Genomic DNA, 26,939 nt, shown 5'->3' with positions numbered 1-26,939 from the left:
TGCATAACGCAGAGGGCATAAGAGAATCAACCAATCAGAATCTTTCCTTTCCTTCCATCTCAGAGAAAAGAGGAATTTTGATTGGATGCATTCAGAACGACAACCTCTAACCTCTAACCTCTAGTCTTGATCATAGTTCTTATTGACTGTTTTCTTGCTGTTTTTGATGAATGACCGTTGATCGACCAGAACATCGAATTGAATTTACTCTTGTCAAAGTAATTTCTGAAATAATGGGCATCGTGCGGTTAGTACATTCGCTCAGGAATAAAAAGGACACGCTGTCACGGTACTTGCATGCTGCACTGTTCCATGAGTTGAAATCAAATTACGACAAGAGGTTATATTTCACAGGTTCGTCATCAAGTCCACCCTTGTAGGCGGTGTCGTTTACTACAGCGTTCACCAAGGTCTATGGTCCAAATCTGAGGATAGCGTGCAGTTATACGGGAGGATCTATAATAATATCGCACCTTATGTTAAGGACAATATTCCTAAGGAAATCGTCAATGAAGTGAGCTCTATTGCAATTGACAAATTTATTTAACATTCTTAGATCCTTTAACATTCTTATATTCATTTAACATCCTTAGAATCTTCATTTAACATCCATTCATTTAACACTCACACGCTGTAAACATCAGTTTATCCTTACTGTCTAGCAAGTACTAAACAAGGACAAGTGATCTTTATAAGCGTTGTAAGCACAAAACGAAATTCATCCTAAAGCCTAATTTTTCATTATCTGATTAACTTATGGTTAAACTTTATGATAAACTTTACCTGATGTTTCAATGGACTTCATCCATGACATCATAGATGAAGTCTCTTGATAGATGAAATTTTATTATTATGAAGATCTTATAATAATAAATCATCAATTTTTTATATAGAATTTGAACAGTCATATTTGTACATGTGACAATATTATCAGCTTTCTGTTTCGCATTATAAATTTTTTTGTTGCAACATTTTTATTAGATTCATTTAAAAAAAAGAGATATTAAATTGTATAGCTACCACCGTTGCCAAGTACCGGTGACGTCTCCAATTCTTTCAAATCGTCATGGAATAAGGGAGTCATAACGAGCATGAAATTCCTGTCTGAGACTCCAACTCATGTGACCACCGGTGTGCAGAATGTTTCAGAAATTATACGGGGTTACATAGAACAACAAAGCGTATCTGAGAAAAATCAATAGCGTTTTCTAATCCTATATTGTGGATTTTAGGAGAATATAACATTATTGAATTGAGCTGTTAGCTTTACTGCTATGTTAATTTCTCTATACAGTATACACTATTAACGGCTCTTACTGAGTTTTTCTTATTAATTTATTATATGTTCAATAAAAATTTTATTGTGATTAAATCAGATTTTTGCATTAAATACATATACAAACAGTCAATATTTATTTTGAAATATTAATTCGACGACACTAATATCAACTACAATAATTAGTGATTTCGAGATATTTATAAATTAGTTTATAATGTAATATCATTTCAACATATGGAAATAATTAAGACACAATCCATGGTTTATGTACATGTATGAATGTTTATTCGTTTTCAAATGTTATACAAACTGTCGCCAACTATGGATCTCGCTCGACATTTACACGCTTAAATAACATTAACGTAAGTTAACATAATAATTTATGTTAACTTACGTTAATTTATGTTAACTTATATTCAAAACTCCATTCAAAACAAAATTCCATTCCCTGAAATTCAAAGTGATGCTGATACATCTGATTTTCAAGCTATAATCAGATGGATACAAAAAGAAAAAGAAAAATTCTGAGAAAGTTGAGAATGTGCAACTAAATACGAATTCCATCATGAGTCACAGTACATACTGGTCCCCAAAATAGTGATAGTATTATGTAACTATGTTACAACAATACTTAATTGTAATGCAATCATAGCAAATATATCGTCTAGTATAAAAATAAAAGGAACGATAAGATAAAGATAAAACGTGCGATAACGAGTCGAAGATATATTCGCAAAAGCTCGTATATGTAATCTTAAATGCCGATACAAGGAATCTTGTGGCGTCAAAAATAAACTTTCTTTTGTTTTTAACAACAATATAGTAATATCTCTTGTGAAGTCATCTAATATTTCAACGCGTACAAGAAATTGAGCTTCCTTGATCCTTCAACCGATTAGTTATGCAGGCCTGCCTGTTCTTCATCTTAAGAAATAGATCCAACTCGATAGCTCTTAATTTTTTGCAAATTTATCCTGACTTAATTTTTTTTTAAATTTACAATTTCTTTGTACCTCGTTAGAAAAAAGATTACGATCAATCATCGATTAAAGGATCAAGAATCGTTACAAACACTGCCGCGCGAAGTTCAAACCCTCTTTAATTTTAATTCTTTTAAAAACTTGTTTAAGTACGCTTATATAACATATACCTATCTCCCATATATATATATATATATGTATATATATATATATATATATATTTGTATAATTATTCCTTTTTTTTTGTAAATTTAACGGGTGACTGTGGAACAAGATCCACTAGCACGATGCACGGCTCGCGAAGTACGGCTCACTTTCTAGGCTGTTGAATGATAATGGGACGCGAACAATGCGCTGGCCGTGCATCATGAGTCGGTATGGGTTTCTCGTGGAAGTGTTGCACAGCTTCTGGTGGAAAATCTGCATTTCCTTTGGCCGGAGCGCCACTGATCATTATTGTCTTTGGCGGACTGCAAACATCAGAAATTTTCTTATTTTTTATATACGACTGAAGATAAGATAATACCGAACTGTAAATACTTTACATTGCTTTTTACAATATTTTGACATTAGAACTGCCGATAATATTCCGTTAGAGTTGGCAAAGATACCAATTTGATAATTTCTTATTCTTGTTTTCGATACTAAAGAATTATTTTAATATTATTTGTATTAGTCACACATTTACAATATTTTGTACTATATATATCTAATATAAAAAAGAAAAAAATTAAACTAATTAACGGAGTCATTGGCAATTCTAATGTTTTAAAATTGATATCTAGAAGGTACACTCAAAAACATTAATAATAATTAAAAATGATTCTAGAATAGCCGACTTTGCAATATATATTTATATTTGGAGAAAAAGATATTGTTTTGTCTTTTCAATGGTTTTGTTGCAAACAATAGATGTAATGATGTATTGCAAGACATAAACTGCGACAATTTTATACCAGATGAATAAAGGTATATTCACGCTGTGCTTAAGCAAACATTTCGAACGATATGATGTATCATTATCGATTACAAACGATAATTAATATCAATGAATTTTTTTGAAAAACATATGTTACATATTTTTTACTGCAAAAAAAATGCAAGAAAATTATTTTTATTTGTATAATAAGTTCAGAGGAATTTTTTAAGATTCTACACATCGTAGTTAATCGTCAAATTATATTTAAATTCGTTTATTTTCATTTGGCGCTTCGCATAAATATAGTAACTCTCTCCGTATAAATGTTTTTCAGATATAACTCACGTTTATTTCCGATTGCACAACATTGTTATGTAAATGTGGAGCACCGATAATCACACTTATTATTATCAGAATTGTCGCGCAGGAATGGATTAAGCAACATAATCACAATTTTTTATCTTGCAATTCTTTCATTCGTACCTGAGAAAATAAAAAAAAGAATATAAAAAAAAGATGATGGATGTGTCCCATGTTATACTTCGAGCTGAATAATACGTGGAAGAATCGGTTTCGTAATGGCGGAGGTCCAGAGGAATAATTATACAAGTTATTAAACATATGAGCAATAGCAATGTATAGTTACAAAAAAATATATAAAAAAATATATAGAAAATGCAATAAAAATTATAGTTATAAAAGAAATATGTGTCATTTATCAGCAACTGTTTCATTGATTAATAGCAATATTTAAGAAATTGATTTAAATGTAAAGATTGATACTATTGTATTGGAAAGAAAATATCATATATTTAGTTTAAAATTATATATATAATATATTCATTAAAAATGAATAAAATTAAAAATCTCCACTTTTCGTATATTTATATTGTTTATATTGTTTGAGTTTCTGTGAGTTCGGTAATTTTTACATATAGTAGAAAACTACGAGTTAAACAAAATGAGAAATTTTCTTCTCACTTTATGGATTCATCAAAAAAATATGTGAAAATTTTAAATTATCTGACATAAAAGCTTAAAGTTTTCCTTACAAAATCGTTGTTCAAAAATGTTCCTAAGATTTTTTGTTACTGAGTTACTTACGGATTAAATAAAAGGAGCATTCTGACTTTGATTACTCACAATTTCGTTAAAAATCATCCACGTGCGTATCGCAATGTTAAAAAATTCCGAAACTTTGTTCTATTGAACGGTGTATTTGTCAATGTTTTAAAAATAGAATATATAAATTTCAGCTAAAAATATGGCATTTCTTTTAACCATTGAGCAATGATCTATATGTAAAAATTACAGAGAAACTGAAAAATATAGTAACCTTTCGAAAGTAGAGATTTTAAGTTTTAAATCCCTTTTTTAACATTCAAATTTCATTCATTCTTAATGAATATATTTTGTTTATAATTTTGATCTAAAAATACATTACTTTCCTTTCAACCAATATTAATAGTATATTAATATTTTTACTGTCTTTTAAGTAACAGATAGTAAAATTTAATAATTTAATAAATAAAATAAACATCTATTTTTAGAATATTAATTAAATTATATAGATATGCAATGATCTTAATTCGCAACAAGAATATATTTTTTGATAATTGACAGAAACCATATGAGAGCTATTAAAGTTTTATGTTACTAATTTTATTTTTTTAAGAATTCCGAATTAAATTCAAAAAATAAGCTTGTAAAACATAAAATTATTCCAAATCATTACACCATTTACAAAATTAAGAAAATGTCTCAGGATGACTAGGACCCATATGTTTCAGTTATGAATTAAATATATATATATTAGTTTGTTGAAGAATCAATCTGTAAAATTCAATCTGTAAATTCTTAAATATCATTAAATTTTTCATTCCATCTCTCCATCTGTCTTTTTCAAAACCGATTCTGTGCATCGAGCCACTATCTGCGCCACGGCCGTCTTTCGATGCTGGTAAAAGCCACTAATTATCAAATCAGTGTCGAAGGACAATTTAGCATATCACTGCGACAAACATGATACACCAAGATCGTGATCTACTTCACCTGCTGGACGGCCTGCTCTCCTCGACGTCTTTGCTAGGCTTCGTCTCGCGTTCATCCTTCGGTGTCTTGTGCTGCGTTATCCTCATACCGCCTGCCTTTACTGAAAAAAAGACAAAAGTCGCGCGAAAGACGCGCGACCCGGCATTAAGAGAACGAACTTCAACGAAAGGCCGACCTTGGAAATCTGATCGCGATCGACAGGTGGCATGTCGTGGCTATGAGCCACGAACGCAAGCCCTAACCCGTCTTCCCGCGTAGTTTCCGCAGGGCGAACGAGGAACGCGGAAGAGGAAAATCACTAACCTGCCGGGGGATGACCGCCCTTCAGCTTGCACTCGTCTCCGCTGCTTGACATACCGTTGTTTTCGCGTCGATCAGAGTCTCGACTGAATTTCCGTCACAATATGCTACCAATTGCTGACACAACGCAACACACACTGATTCTTTCTCTCTCTCTTCCTCGCCACTCCGGTAACGAATTAGCGATAGCATTCAACTCAACAGCTCCAACTCCCGAGTTCTGACGCGACGCCTTCGTGTGCGTCGCACTATCGAGTACCAATGTGAAAAGATGTGAGAAGAAAGGGGGGAAAGGTTGCCACATACATGTTGCTTATATTTCTCTCGCGATGCCTTGTCTTGAATATACGTTATACACGACGGCGGACATATGCACGATAAAATGATCTACGTTTATTAATATAAAAGATAATATAATAATATATAAGATAATATAAATTAATATATAACAGAAATTAATATAAATTCATACTCTATATCTATATTTAAATTTTCTTACTTTTATGTAAGCTTTTATGTAAATTTGCAGTATGTATTATTAAAATTAAAAGATAATATTTTTTTAAAGTAATAAAAATATTTGTAAAATATTCTTTATATTTTTATATAATAATATACCTAATAGCAAATAATAATAATCTATCTGATAATAAAATAGTAATTATTAAATAATTTTTTAAAATTATTCTTTGATTTTAATGTCTAATGAAACTTTGAATACTTAATTACTTTTACTTTCGATTCAAAATTGAAAGTCAATTATGTTAATATTGTTTTATATTCAATATACCAGTTAGCGGACATGATCTAATTATTGAATGAAATGGCAAAAATTTTAAATATTAAGTTTTTGATTAAATGTAAGACTCTGAATAAATTCATTGTAAAATAAAAATTTAATAAGACGAATTTCGAATTGCATACAAATTAAAAGTTTAATATTTAAAATTTCTGTCGTTTTGTTCAATAATTGAGTAATGTCAATTAATTGGCACATTTATCTTATTACACGATTGTCATGATTGTGTAGACAAACAGATATTACAATAGTATTTGATAAAATTGTACAATAATAATGGAAGCGTTAAACTTATATGATGATTTATTATAAATTACACAAATAGAAATCATTTCGTTTTATTGCATAAACGATTAATACCTGCATACACAATGTATATTTAATAATTAAATCTAGGAAGTGCTTGTTGAAGGTTCTGCTGATTTATCGGCATGGTATGCATAATGCAAATCCTTGGAATCTTGATCCGAGATGTGCACCCAGCCGGTTGATTTCATGTGATATACTGTAAAGTAAAATTATATATTACAACATTGGAATATTATAAAATTATATTAAGACACCTCTTACTATATATGTTTATTTTGTAACCAACCTCTTATGATACCGCCAGAATAGGCATCTCTATGTGTGGCATGATAGATCGCTCTTCTTCCAAGTTCATAAGCCTGTTCATCTGTCAAATCCCACCGATAACCAGAATCCAAAACACCAAATGCAAACACAGATCCAGAACCGACGCTGAAAACCTTCCCTGGAGTACGAGTCCCCTCAGAATCAACATAGTAAAGTCCAGGGCCACGCTTGTCCCACCCAGCCAGCATCATACCTACAAGATTACACATATAAAAAAGTCCTCTCACATTCTACATCTAATCTTTTACAGAACCAGAAGAATCTTACCAATACTCAGTCCCATTCCTTTGAAATTATAAATCATGTTCGACAAGAGTTTACTTGCTGCTGCGATGGAGATGCGTTCTCTGTTTCTGAGTTCGTACATGCGGCATTGCCTTGCTAACACTCGATCCCAGTAGACGCAATCAGCAGCACCACCAGCCAGAGTACCAAGAAGATAATCATTGATCTCCACTATCTTCTTCATGGTGGACGAGCCTGAAGATCAAGATAAGAGTAGATTGATTTTTGTCATAAATGTGATGTGATATAATTTATCAATTTAGATATGCAATAGACTTTACCAATAAACTGTCCTCCAGTCGCACGGGAATCCACTGCTAGAATGATACCACCCTGATATTGGAAACCCAAAGTTGTAGTCCCATGGTCAAATTTGATTTTCAAACTCTTTCCACTTTCATCAGTGCCTTGAACTATTTGGCCAAGAGTTTCAGCTGGCTGTAACGTAAAAAAATAATTTGAAAGACAATTCATTTTACTTTTCAAAATAAAATGTCATTTTGAAATTTTCACACATGAAAGCATTCAAGTATATAAAATATAATTCTAGAAATTTTTATTTGCTGTTAGAATTTGAAGAATGATTTTGTCCTACACATAATTATACATAAGAATAACCTAAAAATAATTGGTTGTGTATTGAAAGAAAATTATCAAAAAAATTCAAAGAATTTAATTACTATCGATATCAGTATCATTATTAATAATTGCTGCGATGAAATAACAATTGTCCATGTTAATTTGACAAATTTAAAGTGTAATTTCGTGTCACGAAATATGTGTGATTTGCATGATGCTGCAAATTTGGCTCATGATTGTCGTTGCGTGCTTACGTTTACGAACGGCGGCATCGCCAGGTGAAGGTTGTTGGTGAAATTTCTAGTATATGTCTTGACTTCATTGATGACCTTATCATTTTCTAGCGAATAGCCAAAATCAATAGAAGACTTGATGCCACAAACATCGGCGAGCGCCATTTTTACCTAAATGTTGACAGTCGACTGCTTGACTGCTTGTCATCCGTTCAGTCATCACCATTTCAATTCTGCCTGCTTCTAATAGAGAGCGCTTGCATCAGCGCGCTCGTGAATCAAGTGGAAATTGAATTTTTTGCCAAAAATCCGCACAAGTTGGAATGCTGGTTCTTTCCAAACAGGTCTTTTTACGATCGAATTATACGAATTTGCTAAGATCACTTAAGAATATTAGCAATGTAAATGTTTTTCTTTGTACTTAAAACTGTTAGAAATATGAAAATTTATTTATACTTATTTTTATTTTTTTATAGATAATAATTATAAATCAAACACGCACACAATTACTTTTTGCGGAATAAATGATTACAACGGAGTGATAAAAGAAGAGAATCAGCCATGCAAATTCTTAAAAAAATTACTATTGCATATTTTAAAGGAAGATAGAAAGGAAGATAAAAATTTTCGAAGGTTTCTACATTTATTTATTCGATCAAATCATGACATTAAATATTTTTATGTATTTTTATGATTTGCTGAGTTATTTTGCTGGAGTATGTATTATATGTATATAAAAGTAAATATATATATTATTGTATATAATTTTATTAATGTATTTTATTATAATTATATTAATATTATACATATACATCAATATAATAGATATATGATTTATTTAATCTATATTATATTATATACTATGTATTTTAGTGAGCTACCTTCTATTGTTTTACAACAAATTGTTTTTGCTTCCCCCCCTCCCCAAAATGTATCTTTTAATAATTTTAATACATTTTAGATTGTTATTACAGTTTGTTTTTATATTACAGTTTCCGTTAATAAGTGGAAGTCACTGAAATGAATTAGTTTGTAAGAACAAAATTTTTTTTTGTAATTACAACATCATACTCTCTCTGAAGATGACTCAAAAGTGAGCCGAAACATGTAAGTGGATTAATTATTCAGTTAAAGTTGTTTTGGTAACCGTTTGGTTTGCACAAGAATTATCGTGCTTGAGTCCTATTGTCCTGTTGTAACCATTTTATATAGTATGCATTACATATGTATTAAATAAATTGTATATAAATAACAAAAAGCAGTTATTAAATTTATTACAAATTACATAACATTATTTTTATTCCCATCTGAAAATACAAAATGCAAATTTTTATGTTTTTTATATATTTTTCTTATATATTTATTCAATCTTTAAGATCAGAGGAAAAAGTAATAGAAAAGTCATCTAAAAAAGTCTCTTCGAAAACAATAAGCTTACGAAGAACTGATCGAAAATCTGAAAGCTACGCTATTTTCGCCGTAGTCACGCGGATAGCTTCCATAAGTAAGGACTCCAACAAAAAAAAACAGCGTGTTTTTATTACTGGCACCTGGGGCGTCAAGTGCTTGTTTCGAATACCAATCGGACGGACGATACTCTTTTCGAGGGTCATCCGCGAGAATTTGTCGACCACGCATGGCCCTGCGAACCAGACGGACGGCATATACGTGCCTCTGTCGCAGTCGCGTTTTTCTTATTTGTATTCCGCGAGGAAGAAACACGGTAGGGCCACCAGCAATGGAGAAATCATAAAAGAGCTGTGCAGATAAGGCAAGCTCACCTTGACGCATCACTCGAGCTGCCCTATAAAAGAAACGGACACACCTTGAGATCCGATCAAATCGTACCGAAATGTCACGTCCGATCGTTGTTCTTGCGCTCGCGATTCTTGGCCTCCTGCAGACGGTTGCTGCCATCGACCTATCACAGACGAAGAATGTCCAGATTGACTTCATCGAGAAGGATATTGTGCCAAAAACGGCGCTGGTGAGTTAATAATTTATCATATGTTTCATGAATAGATAAAAACTTACAAATATATATGTATAGCATATACATATATAATAGCGAAGTTAAAGCAATTGCTTTATGTCCGCGCTTTCCCATTAATGTATTATAGATTAGCTTTAATTTCGATTTAAGATTATTGTTCATTTTTTTTTAATTCTTAGAATTAGAAAATGAAGAATAAAATAAATTAAAATTAAAGTTAATTTACATCAGAAATGGACATTAATTTAGTTGATTGTAACAAATTTTAAAATGGAATTATATGATATTCACAGAAAAAAAAACGGTTTTTGCTGAAGTATTTAAAAATTTAGCTAGATCTCGTGTCCATTCTAAAAAAAAGTTTATAAAAATTCGGTGAAAAAATAATGGAAATTGTGATGACTTATTTTTTTTATAATCGTAATGGTGTATAACAAGTTACTTTTATAATGTAACTTTCCCAACTCTGACATTTATAATACATGTGTACTTTTGATTTTTCAAATATTTTTCGCTAAACTACACAGAACATTTGTTTATAAACAAATAGAACACGATAATTATAAATAAAATTCTATCCTGAATTCTGATAGGAATTGTAGATTATCTAAAATTAAATTTAATCTTCATTGACAGACTGTAAAGCATATATTAATATTTATGTCCGTTTCTTTGAAGAATCTGGACTTTTACTAAAGTAATCGGTTATTTCTTATTTTTAAAACTTAATGTAACATTAAGATATTTTATAATAACATTTTATGACATTTTATAACATTTTGTATAATAATATAGAGCAAAACAATGTATATCGTCGATTGGATTTTTATCTTCATAAACGTTGTTATCGATTTTTATAGCGTAAGATAATCTAGGGATTAATTGTATAAAAGTTAATCTAAGTATTATGCGTCTAAATATTAAAATAAAGGCCGGTCCAGATAAGGGTCATTCCACCTTTTGATAAATTTTAAGAGTTAGATAAGTAGCAAGTTTATTCAATCATTGCGTGAATTATCAGATTTACCTAACGCGTAAAATGTATCGAAAGGTGAAACAATCAATCATAAATAGTATATTATACACTATTATATATATTCTGTCAGAATATATGTAAAAGAAAAATAGTTTTGTGAAGAATATTTCTATTGAGAAAAAGTCTCTATCATTAAGAAATATATCTTATGCTACGTTTGTACAGAAAAATCTTCTACCCGAGACATATGCTGCCACTGGATTCATCGGAAATATTGAAATTGGAAGAAGATATGCCGACGAAACAGTCTTTCGCCGAGTTATCGTGTTTAACAATCCAACAGACAGAATTCAGTCAACTACCCTAACGCTGTCTGTCACTAATGGTGAGGAAACATTAACAAGAATTTGTATAACTTGATTTGATTCGACATTGAATGTACGCAGAAAATTAGAAAAGAATTAGCATGCTGTTAATAAGAGAAAAGCAAGGAACATGTAGTCAATTATAAAATAATTTAGCGTTTATATTAATTTATAATTAAAGACTATTTTTTAATACTACATTAAGTGCGATTCCTGATAAAAATAAAAGAATATAATAAAAGGATAAAAATAAAAGCATATAAGAGTCAAAAACAGTACAACTTTAATAAATACACGTCAATTTTTTAATACTTATTCTCGATGTCATTATATTAAAAATAAATTGATGGTGTAACATATAAAATATAACAATTTTTATTGTTGTAGATATTTTATATTTTATATGTTACACCATCAATTTATTTTTTAGTATAATGACATCGAGAATAAGTATTAAAAAATTGACGTGTATTTATTAAAGTTTTACTATTTTTTACTCTTATATGCCTTTTACTCAATGTTATTTTTATCTGATTCCTGATAAGTGATAGCGATCTTAAATATTCTTTCTTGTATAGGAATTCTTCATTACGCTAGTGTAGTGAACGACAATGGTAGTTACGCGGTAGCATGCGACGAACCAACGACTTTAGGATCATCCAAAGGCAAGATCAATATTCGCGGCGCTCCCAACACGAGATCCTCCGTCCAAATCATCGCAGCAGCACATTAAACAATTGTATGCGAAAAAAAATAACCTTTATTATAATTCGCGCATTTATAAAATAAAGGAAATTTTTTAATTTTTAAATTATATTTTAATTCTTTAAATCTTTTATTTCCCGCGAGAGTTTATTAATTATGACAAGATATTTTTGTATTCTGATTGTATTCTTGTTCTACATAAAATAAAAGAGTTTTGATAATTAAATCAGTAACAATATTGTATCGCAATTCATATCTATAGGTATATGTTTAGGAAACATAAATTTTTTTGTGTAACATTGTTTACACTACACGAAATATTTTTCTAGCTTTGTTTACTTCTTTTTAAATGCTCTTTTTATAAACTTTCATTAATATAAAAATAAATCTTTATTGATTGATTTGTATACGTTAATGGCCCGATTTTCGTAGATAAGCATATAAAAATAGTCTGTGAAAGAATGAATTGTGTTGCATAATAAGCACGTCGTTGGACAATCATTCATGCGACTCACGCATTCACACTTCGGCATCGTCACGTGTGTCAAATGCAAATTTCATGAATGCCACTTTTGTAATGCTAGATCACCGCGAAAACATTTTCCGTAAATCTAAATGCAGTTCACGAAACGATACTCGATTTGAAAATATATTAGAAACAGATAAAACGTATGTAAATCAATAAGGCTAATTCTACAATGTGCTCTTTGTTTCCTGTTTCTTGCTCTTTGTCTTTGTTTGTCTTTTGCCTTTTTGATCAATAAGAATTAGCCTGTGTTACCTGGGAAACGTTTTACAGCATTAATCATGTTTGAGATTTCTATATGTAACTTAAATGATTCAACAAAATTATTTCCAGATCTATTTAGCTACATTATTATTGCTACAATGTTAGTAATAATAAATATATATAAATTCTATCTATATATATATATATATATATATAGTTATACAAAAAAGAATATTTATTTCGGTTACATTTTTATATAATTTTATTTAAGATTTAACGTTTATAATTTAAGTAGCTTCAGAATTTAAGATGCCCCTTATATCATTACAGATACATTACACACCCATTAGAAATTCCTATCCTAAATGAAAACGAACGACATCGTCAAATTTATTTTCCTCTCTCTTTTGATGGGGTTCGTAAGCAGGTAAGAAGATTAGATAAAATCACATCGCCGAAATTATACTCTAACATCCCGCCGAACCAGCTTTTAAAACCTTACAAAAATATCTTGAGCCGTTTTCTTATTTGCTTCGTCCATAATATGCGAAACAAACGACATCTCATCGCAAAATTAATCTTCTTTTTGCAGATTAAGAATTTCATTTAAATTTAATAATTACCTATTATGGAATAAAAAGATGAATTTTTCGTATTATCTATACGTATTGCATACATGTGATAGAAGAAAGAAGAAGATAATGACACGTACTAATAATTCGAAAAGCAATAATTTTCGTATTTTTTTTCTTTTCCTTTAAATGTTTTAATCTCGTCAGAATTCTTTTATATAAATCATAAACACACGTATATATCTTTTCGAACATTCAAATTAGCACACACAAATTATCACTGTCACTTATTTCTTCCCATCCTTCTCGTTACGTAGCTAGATTTCGACTGGCTGCTGGAAACAACAGTCTACAGCTATATGTTCATTAATAATGCACCGTCAAAATGCCCAGGACACAGCAACGCTTTTCTCTTTCAATGACGAAAATTTTTTAGCTGCACAAAAAGTCTCTCTAAGCCGTGCGTTTCCACGCGAAATTTTCAATGGCTTTATTTGATACCAACAAACTGCTTATTATTACTTATTTCCTTCCATTGTTCTTGTTACGTCTCGAAACTGTATGGTACAAACGAATTGCAGCTACTGATTTATTAATAATGCACTGCCAAAGTGTCTAATAAACGATCATACTTTTCTCTTTCAACGATGGAATTTTTTAGCAACGTAAAAACTATACCTACAAGCTGTGAGTTTTCCACGGATCTGATGAAATTTTCAGCGATTTGGCTCATTTCGTCTTCTTATTACGAACGTAAGCATTTTTCTTATGGGCGGTTGCGACCCTTCATCTATGAAGTTTTTGTAAAAGAGAAAAATATGAAACAATGTAAAACGTATGGTTTGACCAGATAATGGTCTTTAAATGCTCGTTTTTGTGCACTCATCATTATAATTTATACATCATACCCTTTCGCTGAATGAATACTTTGACCAAACGATAACAGCACATGTTCTTTCTCATTGTTACAATATTTACGACGGCGCAATGTACCGCGTTTCAAGAATTTCGTTGGGAACGTGCGTGTGTAATAATGTTCAGAAAGAGAAAATAATATTGTTGACGGATGAAGATCAGTAATCCTTGGACCAATGGATCGTTCATGCGAATACAATGGTTCTTTCTTATTATCAATAATTTTAACAAAACATAAAAATTGAACATAAAATAATACTTCTCCATATTATAATTTAAAATTATTGTATTAAATATTTATTCGTATAAGGATGGAGGGAATACGCATTGGAAAGCAAAATACAATAAGACGTTATACAATACTTTGTATGTTATCATTAAATCAGTGCTGCAACAAAATTCAAGTATAAGTACACCATTTTTATAGCGTCAGAATTCACAAAATGTTTTATTGTACTCTGCGTTTCCGTCTTTTTGTCTCTCTCTCTCTCTCTCTCGTGTATTTAACAAATTTTAAATCAATAAGCATGAATTCTTATGTAAAAATTATATATCTGTCAACTCTTATGTCAATTTTATACTTAATATTTTAATTTGAAAGAATATCAATTTTAGAATATTATTAATTTAATATTTGAATTAATAATTTTTATTAAAAAATAATATATAATTGTGTATACACACACAAACACTACACTGTGTGTGCTTGTGTAAAATCTCTGTAATTTTCAGAATTTTTATTAGAGTATATAAAGTTATGAAAACATAAGTAATTTTACAGACTAAACAAATATTTTAAATAAATTCTAATATTTTTCTGTTTATTAATTGATTTCATATAGATTTAGAATGGGCGATCAGTATAAACCGCTGCATGTTGAAAATTGTCGGTCTGTGGCCGCAAGAAAGCAAAGATCAGCATGAAGAATTATTGTCGAAAATTCAGTTCTTACTTAATATCATTCTGTTGATTTTCGTATTAGCTATTCCGGCTTTAATGTCACTGATAAGAGTATGGGGCGATATGATATTGATGATAGATAATTTACAATACACCTTGCCTCTTTTGATAACAATGCTAAAAGTCTTCATTATGTGGTACAAAAAAGAAGGTATTCGAACAATTTTCTATGCTTTTCACTAAAAAAATTCAGTTTTTTAAGTCCATCGTAAATATAATAATTCTGGATAGGAAATGCAGTTTTTTCAATCCAATTGAATTTAAAAAAAATAAAAATAAACCATGCTAAAACACACTTTCGAATAGATTCAAATGGATTAAAATTTCAATCCATTTTAATCCATTCTCATTCACTACTAAAATAAATTATTAGTTGAACTGAGAGATGTAGTATCAAAAGATAATATTACAAAAAATAATAATAATCTCACGTATGTATATTAAAAACTCATTACTTTCCTAGCTTTATCGCCGTTGATTAATATGATTGTGAATGATTGGATAAAAGTGAAGGTGGAAGAGGAGCGAATTGTCATGTTAAAACAAGCCAAAATCGTCCGTTTACTCGCCGTATGTGGAATACTTATGATACTTTCTACAATGCTAATAACTGTTCTCTCTTTTCCTTTTGCCCAGACACTCAGGCACGTAACGAATCTTACTGATCCAATTGGAAAGCCTTTGCCAATACAATCATACTACTTACACGATGTATCTAGCAGTCCAAAATACGAACTAACATATCTGATACAAACAATCGCATTAACTACATCCGGTCTCTCTTACACCGCAGTCGACAGCTTTTTGGGCTTACTGATATTACATATATGCGGTCAGATAGAGAATCTGCATCTACGGTTACTGAATCTGGGAAAGGATTCGAATTTCAAAGCGGTTTTAAAGTACAACGTAAAAGACCACATCCGCTTGAACAGGTTCTAAAATGAAAACGTTCAAACATGGATCCGTCAGACTTAAATCTCTTCTCTAAAGAAAATCGTTAAAAAATCTACCATCAAAGTTCGAGTTGATCAAAATAAAACACAATGTGCAATTTTGTATTTTTATATTTTAATTTAAATTTCTTAAAAATTAGTCATTAAAAAAATGTATAATTTAATCTTTTGAATGTAGGATTTTTAAAAATGTAATCTTTATATTTTTATAGAAAATGTACATAAACGTTTTACATAACATATAAAATTCATATATTATTTTTTATTTTACATTATATTTATTTTGCAGATCTATAGAAACTATTGATAATACTTTCAATTTAATGCTGCTTGGTCTATTATTCTTTTTTGGAATCCTATTTTGTCTTCACGGATTTCTAATAGTTAGTGTAAGTAAGAATAATTATATAGCATTTTACTAGATAAATATTGCTAATTAGCAAATAAATGATTAGCAAATAAATGATGTTGCAAGATGCGTTTATCAAAATGAATTGTTGATCCATTATAGATGTTTCACTTTTTACTATACTTTACTTTTATGTAAATAACTTTCAAAACAATAAAATAAAATTTAATATAATGTATACAATTTATAATAATTTAGATTGTTAATCGGGGTGGTCACTTATCAATCTTGCAATTGGTTTGGTATACGTCCGCGACTATATGTGTTTTAATGCATATGTGTCTTTATTGTGCGGTTGGTGAACTTCTTGTAAGTCAAGTAAGTATTACACTCGCGCCAAGTCTTAACGCTGAGACACTGCCGTGTCTCCAGATAAGAATGATTTCTATTAATAATAAGAACAAAACGTAAATCTAATTCTATGACTCAGAGAACATTTTTATAATTTTAATTATAAATTTAAATACTTACATAATTTTTTAAGGTACAATTATTTATGTCGATATAGTACTTATATGTGATATTGAAACCATGTAATAAATTATCGTGAAGTTAATATAATCTTGGGAAATATATATATAAATATATATATAAATAATATATATAAATATATAAAAATAAAAGATAATAAAGAGAAATAAAGGAAAATAAAGGGAAATATATATAATTAAAGTAGGATATATAAAATATTCTACTTTTTGTAGCATCAATTAATTTTAATTCTCAATAAATCTAACTTTTCTATAATTAAGTATCACTTAAATAATTAATATCCCATTTGAGAAATTAATCCTTTAATAATAAACAAATCCTTTCATAATGAAATAAATTTTTCTTAGTCTGAAAAAATACATCGCGCCACATATGAGTACGTATGGTATACTCTGGAGCCAAAAGCAGCAAGAAATTTGACATTAATTATGCTCCGTACAAAGAAACCACTTAATATTACAGCGGGAAAAACATTCCCGATGACAATGTCTACGTTCTGTAACGTAAGTTATATAAAACATATAAAATATGCAATAGCCTTTTTCTTTATTTTACTTGAATTATATGAAACAATGATATTGTTTGAGATCATTGTATTATATTCTTTATAATTTGTTAATGTATTTCTTTTAAGTCTTCAATACTTTGCCGTTAAATAATTAAATGTTTCAGTTACTAAAAACATCGGCGGGCTATGTGTCTGTGTTGCTTGCCAATCGAAATTAATGACGACATAATCAGATATATAACTTAACAATCTTAATGTATAATCACTTATCTAACACATGCCACGATGACATAAAATTAAACATAAATTATTTTATAAATATGTGAAAAATTTTGCAACATGTACTGAAAATTATGTAGAGAACATTAGAAATATATATTTTACATATCATTCTCTAAAATTCATTTTAATTATATTGTAAATCAATTCTTATACCAACTATTGATAGCATGCACGTAGTTGAAAACAATAAAAATACAGAAGACCGTGATTTATTCAGAAGCAGCAGATTTCTTCTCTTGAAATCTTATATGTTCACAATTGCTAAAAATTGCTCCGATATCTCAAACTGAGAAAGAATTAAACAATCTCATTAGTCAAATAGCCGAATTGTTCAAATGTACTTTGTTAAATCTTTCGTCTGGAAATCTCAAAGCGATTTCTACATCGGTGTGGGTATGTTGATAAAAAAAAAAAAAACTTATAACATTAATAGTTTGAAAAGCAATTATAGCTTTCTAATTTTAAACATCTTTTGATCTTAAAATTATTTTATTGTTATTATTATCATAAACTTGCGTACTCACGTATCTCTTAGTAATACTCGAATTAACATCGATAAATTGTCACTATTTCCTCCCATCATTTTCGTTATCTGGTTACGTCTCAACTGCTCGGTGAAACGACCTGCAGTTACAGATTCATTAATAATGTATCATCAAAAGGTCTAACAGATGGTAATTCTTTTCTCTTTCAGCAACGGAATTTTTTAGCAGCGCAAAAAGTATCTGCAAGCTGTGCACCTTCCACGGATCTTCTGAAATTTTTACGATATGGCCATTTCGTCTTCTTATTACGAACGTAAAAATTTTTTTTCTTATACGCGCAACCTTTCATTTACGAAGTCTTCGCAAAAAAGAAAAAAAATACAAAATAACGACCAGTACCAATGAACTTCGAATGCTCGTTTTTGCGCACTCATCATTATAATTTATACATCCTACCCTTTCGCCGAATGAACACTTTGACGATAACAACATATGTTCGTTCTGATTGCTGCAATATTTATGACAGTGCAATGTACCATGTTTCAAGAATTTCGTCAGAAGCATGCGTGGTAATAACGTTCAGAAAGTAGGGATGATATCGTTGACGAAGGACGATCAGTAATTCTTTGACCAATGGATAGTTCAGATAAATATAATGGTATTCTTTTTTGTTTAGTTAATAATTTTAACGAGACATATATTAAATATAAAACATTATTTCTCTGTATTACAATTTAAGATTGTTGCATTAAGTGTTTATTCATATAAGAGAATAAGAGAGTGTATTGAAAAGCAAGACATAATAATTGACATTTTAAATTTCAATACTGGGAACAATATATTTTTGTTTTCGTATCGTCTAATAGATAATATATCTTACATGTTATTAAATTAAGTATAACGCAATTAAAAAATGGATTATTTTTATAGCATCAAAATTAAAAAAAAAATGTTTCATTATACTCTACTTTTCAATTATTTCTCTCTCTTTTTCTTATGTACTCAATATAAAGTTTTAAGTTTGTACACATCACAAATTCTTATGTGAAAGTGATATAAATTTGTGTGGACTTATATTAATTTTATACTTAATATGTATTTTAATTTAAAAAATGAAACTTTTATTAAGAAATGATATAAAATTGTGTATATATATATATATTACCTTCAATCTTTAAGAATGTAAAATACAATATACATATAAAACTACAAAACTATGTAAAGTTATGTTTTATAAAGTGAAAAGTAATATTCACAAATCCAACTAATATCTTATAACAATATGTAAAGTTATATAAGAAAACATATATAAAATTTTATAGTATAAAGTGATATTTAAGCAAATATAATTCTAATATATATTTGATCGATTACACAGATTTAGAATGGGCGATCAGTCTGAATCGTTGCATGTTAAAAATTATCGGTTTGTGGCCGAAAGAAAGCAAAACTCGATGTAAAGAATTATTATCAAAAATTCAATTTCTATTTAATGTTATTATGTTGATTTTCGTATTGACTATACCGGCTTTAATGTCACTAATAAGAGTATGGGGCGATATGATATTAATGATAGATAATTTACAATATACCCTGCCTCTTTTGATAACAATGTTGAAAGTCTTCATTATGTGGTACAACAAAGGAGGTATTTTATTATTTAACAACTGATTTATCTCAGTCTTTTATATTTTTCTCCATTTTATTGAACTAATACGTAAATAACACTTTGACTACTTTCTGAAACTATGAATTTTAACAAATGCATATATATATATATTACTCCACTATATTAAATCCATAAATTGAGTTGAGAACACGAGCACAATATCACAATAATGTTACAAGAAAATAATATCACATATATGTATATTAAAAACAAATTATTTTCCTAGCTTTATCGCCGTTGATTGATATGATTGTGAAAGATTGGATAAAAGTGAAAATGGAAGAAGAACGAATCGTCATGCTAAAACAAGCCAAAATCACTCGCTCGCTTGCTATTTGTGGAGTACTTATGATACTTTCCACATTGGTGATAACCTTCGGCGCTTTCCTTTTTGGCAAAACACTTAGACACGTAACGAATTTTACCGATCCGGTTGGAAAGCATTTGCCAATCCAAACATACTATCCGCACGATGTATCTAATAGCCCGAATTTTGAATTAACATATTTGATACAAGTAATCGGGCTAACTACATCTGGTCTGTCTTATACTGCAGTCGACAACTTCCTTGGATTTCTGATCTTACATATATGCGGCCAGATGGAGAATCTACATCTGCGACTTTTGAATTTGGGAAAGAATTCAAATTTCAAAGCGCTTTTAAAGCACAACGTGAAAGACCATATTCGCTTGATCAGGTTCTGAATTAAAAACATTCACGAGTATTCAAAATCGATTTGTCGGATCTTTTCTCTAAAGAAATTCTGTAAAGAATATATCAAAATTTGATTTTAAAAACACAATGTGCAATTTTACTTCATGCTATAATTTAAATATTTTAGAAATAAGCCGTAAATGTAAAAATTAGAATCATTTAAAATAATAGAAATTAAATTTTTTAATAATTTTATAGAAAATATATAAACATTTTACATAACATTTGAAATTTATGTATCGTTTTTTATTTCATAGTATCTATTTTACAGATCTATAGAAACTATTGATAACACATTCAATTTAATGCTGCTCGGTCTGTTATTCTTTTTTGGTATACTGTTTTGTTTTGATGGATTCCTAATAATTAACGTAAGCAAAAATAATAGTATAGCATATATCATATTTCTAAGGTTTAAGGTAGATATTAGACTTATTATAATTAATTAATAAATAATAATATTGATGTTGCAAGATGCAATGCTGATCTTTTATCAAAATGCAATGTTGATCCTTTATATATGTTTTATTTTTTACACTTTTTCATGTGTTTTATTACATGAACTATAACTTTCAAATCAATGAAATAATACATTTTAAAATATAATATATATAATTTATTATAATTTAGATTGTTGAGCGAGGTGGTTACTTGTCATTCATGCAATTGATTTGGTACATGTCCGCCACTATATGTGTTTTAATGCATACGTGTCTTTATTGTGCGGTCGGTGAACTTCTCGTGACGCAAGTAAGTATTATAATAATGATTTCTTTAATAATAATTGCGAGAATAATTTAATTCTATACTTTAGAACGTTTTTATAATTTTAATTGTAAACGAAAATATTTTTTTTACAATAATTATAATTTTCAAAAATATAAATTTTAATACATCCGTAATAATTGGGGTATCCTAATTGAAGCTTCGGACGCAATTATCTCTCAAACTATTCGTTATTTCCAAAAAAATGTTTCAAGTGGAATTTACTTTTGTTTGTCATGTTTAGTTAATTTCGTATAAAAACAAACTACAAATATATAAGTTACGAGTTTTTACTTCTTTAATTATTAAAATCATCTTTTTATTAGTATTGATAAAATGCAATAATTAATTCCGAGAAATAAGGGGGTGTTTCTCTTTAGAAGATTACATCAGTATATCGATGACTTTCCTCTATTATTGAAACATATAATAATGAACGTGGTAGTATTAGCAGTAGAAAAGTAGAAAAATAGAAATTATAAAATCATACATTTTAACTGTAATTCAATCAATGAATTTAATTCTCAAAAAATTTTTTTTTACAATTAAGTGATGTAATTTAAATAATTAATCTCACTTTTCTCTCATTCGCGCTTGCACGCAAGAAAGATTAATCCTTTAATCCAATTAATTTCTCAATAATAAATATACATGAAATATATTTTTTTATTGTTAGTCTGAAAAAATACATCGCGCCACATACGAATACGTATGGTATACTCTGGAGCCAAAAGCAGCAAGAAACCTGACATTAATTATGCTAAGCACAAAGAAACCAGTCAATATTACAGCGGGAAAAACATTTCCGATGACAATGTCCACGTTCTGCAACGTGAGTTATGACACATATAAGTAATATGCAAATCTTTTTATAATTTTACTTGAATCATTAAATATTGGTATTCTTTGTGAGATTATCATATGCGTCATAATTTTTTAATAGTATATATTACATTTAAATTTATGTTTTACCATTAAAGATTAAAATATTTCAGTTGCTAAAAACATCGGCGGGCTATGTATCGGTGTTGCTTGCCAATGCCAATCGAGATTAACGATACAATTAGAGGATAAATTAGTATATAGTTAATTGTTCAGTATGCATCATTGATATAAAATTAAAAATAATATCTTTACATAAGTATACTTTGCAAAATACGATGTATATTGAAATTATGTAAAATATTGAAAATATATTTTCTTTATATATCGCTTATATTTCTCTAATATTGCTTTTTAATTATATATATTTTAATGGAATGTGAGCCAAGTATCGATTTTTATATTCAATTATTGATTGCATGAGTAAAAGGATAATAATGGAAAAATAAAAAAACAATAATATATAAGATATTTTAGTAAGTATATTACTTTCTTATCTAATATATAAAAACTACTTTTCTATCGTATCTGCTTGTATTTGAAGTAGTAAATCTCCTTTAGGTTTCAATTTATTGTTCAGGATTGTTTGCCTCTTTTCTTTTTCCTTTTCCTGCATTCTAGTATGTCTTTCAACAGCAAAATCTACCTCTCCTACTAATTTGATAATTTTTGCCTGGAAATCAATAGAATAAAGAATGATATATAATTTCATAACAAATAATAATTTTTATTTATTTTACATACCGCATAATCACGTTGTTTATCTAAGCGTGCTTTTTGTCTTATTCCAAGAGGCGTAGGTCTTCCATCTTTAAATGTATAATCTGGCAAATTTGTCAAAGGACCAAAAGTATTTGGATTAGCTGTTAATCCACGTCTAAAATATATTAATTAAATTATATTAATTAGACAATTATAATTGCAAATTACACACATATCTGTTAATATCATTAAGATATTAGGTATTGGAATTAATTCGTAGCGTTTTACAAGTGATGGGAAGTACTTTCATTAATGTATTTTTTAATGCTCATGTGAAATAAATAACATTCTTTCATTAAAAAACGCTACGAATTAATTCCAACACCTAATATATATTAATAATTTTATACATAAAGTAATTCAAACAGAACAAATTCTTACACTTTCGTATTTTTTACAATACAGATATATACAATATATTCTATATAGATATATACAATATATTCTATATATAACTATACAATAACTTAGGCATGATTTTATGTTAAATATATCAGAATATATATTAATGTTCTCTATTTAAACATAGATAATTTCAGAAATCATACTTTTGTCTCCATCTCTGATTTATGTATTGTATGCAAGATTGATGAAATCCATTGACTACAATATTATAACCTGTAATAATGGATAATATGAATAGCCATCGATAATATATCGAATGGTAATTACAAGCAATAAGTGATTATACCATAAAAAAAATTAAATATATCATTAATAAAGAACAACATTATAATTTATAAGCACAATAACTTCTTTAATACTAACTTATATGTCGTTCAACATGAAGCACAGCTCTAGCAGTTGATATCATTTTTAAAGACAATGTTATATATCAATACGATATTAATTTATTAATGTTGCACATCAATTCGATACTTAATTTCTTGTTGCAAATTCTATATATAGGTTATATTACGCACAGTAGATCTAACCAACACTTCTGTTGATATTTGCAGTGATACCAATATAAAACGACTATTTCTTTTTAGCACATTAGTTACTCGGTTTTTCTTTCTATACATATAAGATATTATGGAACTTTTGCAATACACCGTGTGTGCAGATACGGTAAACGCTAAAGTCAACAGGCTTGAAAAGCTTGTTCTTTTTTTGTCATACGAGTATGACAAAAAAAATGGATAAATAATGTGCTTAATAGAAAAATGTATTTATTTTATATAATTCGAGTGTAAATAATGTAATAAAATACGTCTACGAATAATACGAAAAATATAATTATATTTGACATAATAAAGAAAATTGATAATAAATTAATATTAGAGAAATGTTCGTTTATTTTATATCTATTACATTTGTTATTACATATAAATTTGTTATCTATATTAATAATCTATAAGTTGACATTCAATTGTGTACACTCGGAACGCGATATAAAAATTCTCCGTCATCATCGTAATAACAATCGCTGATCCGATATGTCATTCCAGGTTTGTAAAGATGTTTTGCGATCTTTATTGGCTTAGCATAGTTTAATTCTACGTCTACTTTTTTATTCCGCGCTATGATGGAAGTATTTAACAAATTGTCATCTGCTTCAATAATATTGAAGTTTCTATTTTTATCTTTAAAATCTATAGAAACATCTTTCTCAGATTCTCGTACAATTTTTAATGGAGCACCTTTTTTCGGATAAATTACTGCATTGTCAGATGCTGTAGCAACTTCTGTACTCTGCACTTCTTGACTAGCATCTACTTGCTTTCTGTATGCATTTAGGAGAGTGATACCTTCTTCCGGAGATTCTTTATTTATATCTTCAAGTTTCGCGTTTACAAATTCATCAAATGTAAGTAGCTTCTCTCTTTTTTTATTAAATGGTACATCATGATTTTGTGAATCTATGCGCGATGTAGAAGATAATTCTTTATTTAATCTATAAGTCTCTGTATTTTTAATAACAGCTATATTGTCGGTCGTAGTGCTTGCAGTCAATAAATTCTGATTTTCGCAATGATTAGATTTATCTGTCAATTTATTTGAATTATGCTCTTGCGACAATAATTTCATATTCTCCTGTTTCTCATCGAGATAAGTTTGTACAATATTAGAAAACAACTGACTCTTTGGTTTCTTAAATTCTAGTGTAGAGACAAACTGTTTCGCTAATAATTCTCTGTCTGTCGAAATAATTTCCCTGTCCTTAAATTTCATCAGATGTTCACTGAGTATGGGATTTAATGGAAATTCACCTTTCCGAAATTTTTCCCAATTTTGCTTCACCACATTATCGTACTCTACAACCTTCTCCACTGATTTTGGCGACCATTTAGAGCGTAAGATTTTTCGTATTGTTTCTGGTAAAGCAGGAAAACTCTCGCTGAGTTTTTCTATTGTCCACTCTTCGGGATTGAAGTCATGTAACTTATGAATCAGTTCCTTTTCAGCAAATGTGAGGAAACGTGGTTCTTTCTCTTTAAAATACTTTTGAATAACAATCTGTTGTTTAAGACGTTCTTTCTTGCTCTGCATCTCCCTGAAAAAAAATCAATATCTTGTGATAAATTAATTAGACATATTGTGTTATATACATTGTTTTCACAATTTTTAACAAATAACAATAAATGGTTGCTTTCCATTTTCACACAAGTGATAATGAGTCTAAAGTTATATAAATATTTTATACTATACTCAGATGAGGACGTTACTACTTGCTTACTTTGGTAACAAAGTTATTGCATAACAATATAGGTTTAATATATATCTCTCACTTTCAATATGAGTTAACAGGACTCAGTAAAGTACATGTCTGTTTTTTATTTCTGTACTAGACACTAGAACTCTCTTTCTCGCTTTTACCAAATATTAAACATGTACTTATCTTACTTCAAATTCTAAAAGTGTACATTAGTTCAGCCACAAAAAACAGACTCATAGTCTTGTACAGATTGTAGGTAGGTAAATACTCAGTTGAATCTCACTTGTTAAAATGAAAAGAAACATGCATTCACATGAATTATTACAAATGAGAATTATAGTTATTATTTATATAAGTTATGATTTAAATGGAAAAAAATTATTATCGAGTTAATATCAAATTAAATATTATAAAATAAACTTTGGTAGATAAAGCAAATAAAATTTTATATATACATGTAACTGTAAACTATTATGTATGTATGTATATATATATATATATATATATATATATAAAACATTATATTCCAGCACTAAATGTAATATATAAGTGTTAGTAGACGTACATACCTTTCATACATCTTACGGCTAATACCGACATTCATAAAATCTGCTTCGAATTCACTTATGTCTTCAGGATCAAAATGATCAATTGACTCATCCTTTTCTATAAATTTCATTTTTTTCTGAATACCGGCGAATGGCTTAATGCGAGTTGCAGACTTGAAAGTCGCTTTCTTGCTAAACATTCTGCGTAATACCATTGTCATCGCATTAATTTCGGTCATCATGAAATCCAGTAGAGTCTAATTTACTCACAAGCAATATAAACAAATAACAAACATCCCAATTATAATTTAAGCATGGTATAAGTAGTTCTACTTAATAGTACTTAATAGTTCTCTACCATAAGAGTATAAGTAGTTCTATTCAGTTCTGTACTTTAAACTGAGAAAGGTATGTATTTGATATTTGTTGAAAGTGAGAAAAAGAGTTCTAGTGCAGTCTAGTGCAGGAATAGAAAACGGACCACATCGACCACATGATCCCATCTGACAAACTAGACGTCATCAGCAT

General features: G+C 29.0%; 8 protein-coding genes across 17 annotated transcripts; 4 read left to right on the top strand and 4 right to left on the bottom strand.

Moving 5' to 3' along the window:
- Positions 1–28: 28 nt before the first annotated feature.
- LOC105149830 (MICOS complex subunit MIC13 homolog QIL1) lies at positions 29–3,883 on the top strand. 4 transcript variants are annotated; one of them, XM_087409535.1, is made up of 4 exons: positions 29–289; positions 355–514; positions 3,089–3,228; positions 3,513–3,883. In XM_087409535.1, the coding sequence occupies exons 1-3, from the start codon at positions 171–173 to the stop codon at positions 3,224–3,226; spliced, it is 417 nt and encodes a 138-aa protein (XP_087265661.1). In that variant the 5' UTR covers positions 29–170; the 3' UTR covers positions 3,227–3,228; positions 3,513–3,883. The 4 variants fall into 4 exon arrangements, with proteins under 4 accessions (XP_087265661.1, XP_087265660.1, XP_011060823.1 ...); XM_087409534.1 differs by having other exon boundaries at positions 3,089–3,883; XM_011062521.2 differs by lacking the exons at positions 3,089–3,228; positions 3,513–3,883 and adding an exon at positions 1,017–1,372 and having other exon boundaries at positions 73–289.
- LOC105149896 (death-associated protein 1) lies at positions 1,542–5,786 on the bottom strand. Its single transcript, XM_087409536.1, has 3 exons — positions 5,534–5,786; positions 5,231–5,330; positions 1,542–2,729 (listed from the first exon to the last, which is right to left on the bottom strand). The coding sequence occupies exons 1-3, from the start codon at positions 5,583–5,585 to the stop codon at positions 2,570–2,572; spliced, it is 312 nt and encodes a 103-aa protein (XP_087265662.1). The 5' UTR covers positions 5,586–5,786; the 3' UTR covers positions 1,542–2,569.
- Positions 5,787–6,614: 828 nt separating this feature from the next.
- On the bottom strand, positions 6,615–8,291 carry Prosbeta5 (Proteasome beta5 subunit). Its single transcript, XM_011062520.2, has 5 exons — positions 8,084–8,291; positions 7,532–7,688; positions 7,233–7,445; positions 6,925–7,158; positions 6,615–6,834 (listed from the first exon to the last, which is right to left on the bottom strand). The coding sequence occupies exons 1-5, from the start codon at positions 8,225–8,227 to the stop codon at positions 6,722–6,724; spliced, it is 861 nt and encodes a 286-aa protein (XP_011060822.1). The 5' UTR covers positions 8,228–8,291; the 3' UTR covers positions 6,615–6,721.
- A 1,583-nt stretch (positions 8,292–9,874) lies between these two features.
- On the top strand, positions 9,875–12,327 carry LOC105149828 (hypothetical protein). Its single transcript, XM_011062519.2, has 3 exons — positions 9,875–10,049; positions 11,257–11,416; positions 11,975–12,327. Exons 1-3 carry the CDS (start codon positions 9,915–9,917, stop codon positions 12,127–12,129), a joined length of 450 nt encoding a protein of 149 aa, XP_011060821.1. The 5' UTR covers positions 9,875–9,914; the 3' UTR covers positions 12,130–12,327.
- Positions 12,328–14,403: 2,076 nt separating this feature from the next.
- LOC105149895 (odorant receptor 13a) lies at positions 14,404–18,742 on the top strand. Of its 5 annotated transcripts, XM_087409565.1 has the most exons (8): positions 14,567–14,684; positions 15,161–15,430; positions 15,743–15,849; positions 15,916–16,214; positions 16,525–16,624; positions 16,843–16,962; positions 17,484–17,639; positions 18,621–18,742. In XM_087409565.1, the coding sequence occupies exons 1-8, from the start codon at positions 14,630–14,632 to the stop codon at positions 18,726–18,728; spliced, it is 1,215 nt and encodes a 404-aa protein (XP_087265691.1). In that variant the 5' UTR covers positions 14,567–14,629; the 3' UTR covers positions 18,729–18,742. The 5 variants fall into 5 exon arrangements, with proteins under 5 accessions (XP_087265692.1, XP_087265689.1, XP_087265691.1 ...); XM_087409566.1 differs by lacking the exons at positions 14,567–14,684; positions 18,621–18,742 and adding exons at positions 14,404–14,519; positions 17,809–18,034 and having other exon boundaries at positions 15,743–16,214; XM_087409563.1 differs by having other exon boundaries at positions 14,565–14,684; positions 15,743–16,214.
- Positions 18,743–18,980: 238 nt separating this feature from the next.
- On the top strand, positions 18,981–22,778 carry LOC105149894 (odorant receptor 13a). Its single transcript, XM_011062621.2, has 7 exons — positions 18,981–19,069; positions 19,790–20,059; positions 20,307–20,778; positions 21,067–21,166; positions 21,426–21,545; positions 22,237–22,392; positions 22,556–22,778. Exons 1-7 carry the CDS (start codon positions 19,045–19,047, stop codon positions 22,613–22,615), a joined length of 1,203 nt encoding a protein of 400 aa, XP_011060923.2. The 5' UTR covers positions 18,981–19,044; the 3' UTR covers positions 22,616–22,778.
- Positions 22,779–22,904: 126 nt separating this feature from the next.
- Positions 22,905–24,335, bottom strand: mRpL52 (mitochondrial ribosomal protein L52). The gene is made up of 4 exons (XM_011062518.2): positions 23,973–24,335; positions 23,753–23,822; positions 23,187–23,319; positions 22,905–23,115 (listed from the first exon to the last, which is right to left on the bottom strand). Exons 1-4 carry the CDS (start codon positions 24,016–24,018, stop codon positions 22,954–22,956), a joined length of 411 nt encoding a protein of 136 aa, XP_011060820.1. The 5' UTR covers positions 24,019–24,335; the 3' UTR covers positions 22,905–22,953.
- Positions 24,336–24,478: 143 nt separating this feature from the next.
- Positions 24,479–26,910, bottom strand: LOC105149825 (uncharacterized). 3 transcript variants are annotated; one of them, XM_011062515.2, is made up of 3 exons: positions 26,770–26,910; positions 26,433–26,612; positions 24,479–25,701 (listed from the first exon to the last, which is right to left on the bottom strand). In XM_011062515.2, the coding sequence occupies exons 2-3, from the start codon at positions 26,609–26,611 to the stop codon at positions 24,573–24,575; spliced, it is 1,308 nt and encodes a 435-aa protein (XP_011060817.1). In that variant the 5' UTR covers position 26,612; positions 26,770–26,910; the 3' UTR covers positions 24,479–24,572. The 3 variants fall into 3 exon arrangements, with proteins under 3 accessions (XP_011060817.1, XP_011060818.1, XP_011060815.1); XM_011062516.2 differs by lacking the exon at positions 26,770–26,910 and adding an exon at positions 25,885–26,145 and having other exon boundaries at positions 26,433–26,526; XM_011062513.2 differs by having other exon boundaries at positions 26,433–26,910.
- Between the last annotated feature and the right edge of the window lie 29 nt (positions 26,911–26,939).

Source organism: Acromyrmex echinatior, chromosome 9 (genome assembly GCF_024713525.1).
Source record: "Acromyrmex echinatior isolate Ae372 chromosome 9, ASM2471352v2, whole genome shotgun sequence".
Taxonomy (NCBI): Eukaryota; Metazoa; Arthropoda; class Insecta; order Hymenoptera; family Formicidae; genus Acromyrmex; species Acromyrmex echinatior.
Note: the sequence above shows the minus strand (reverse complement) of the source record. Positions and strands in the feature narration are given on the sequence as shown.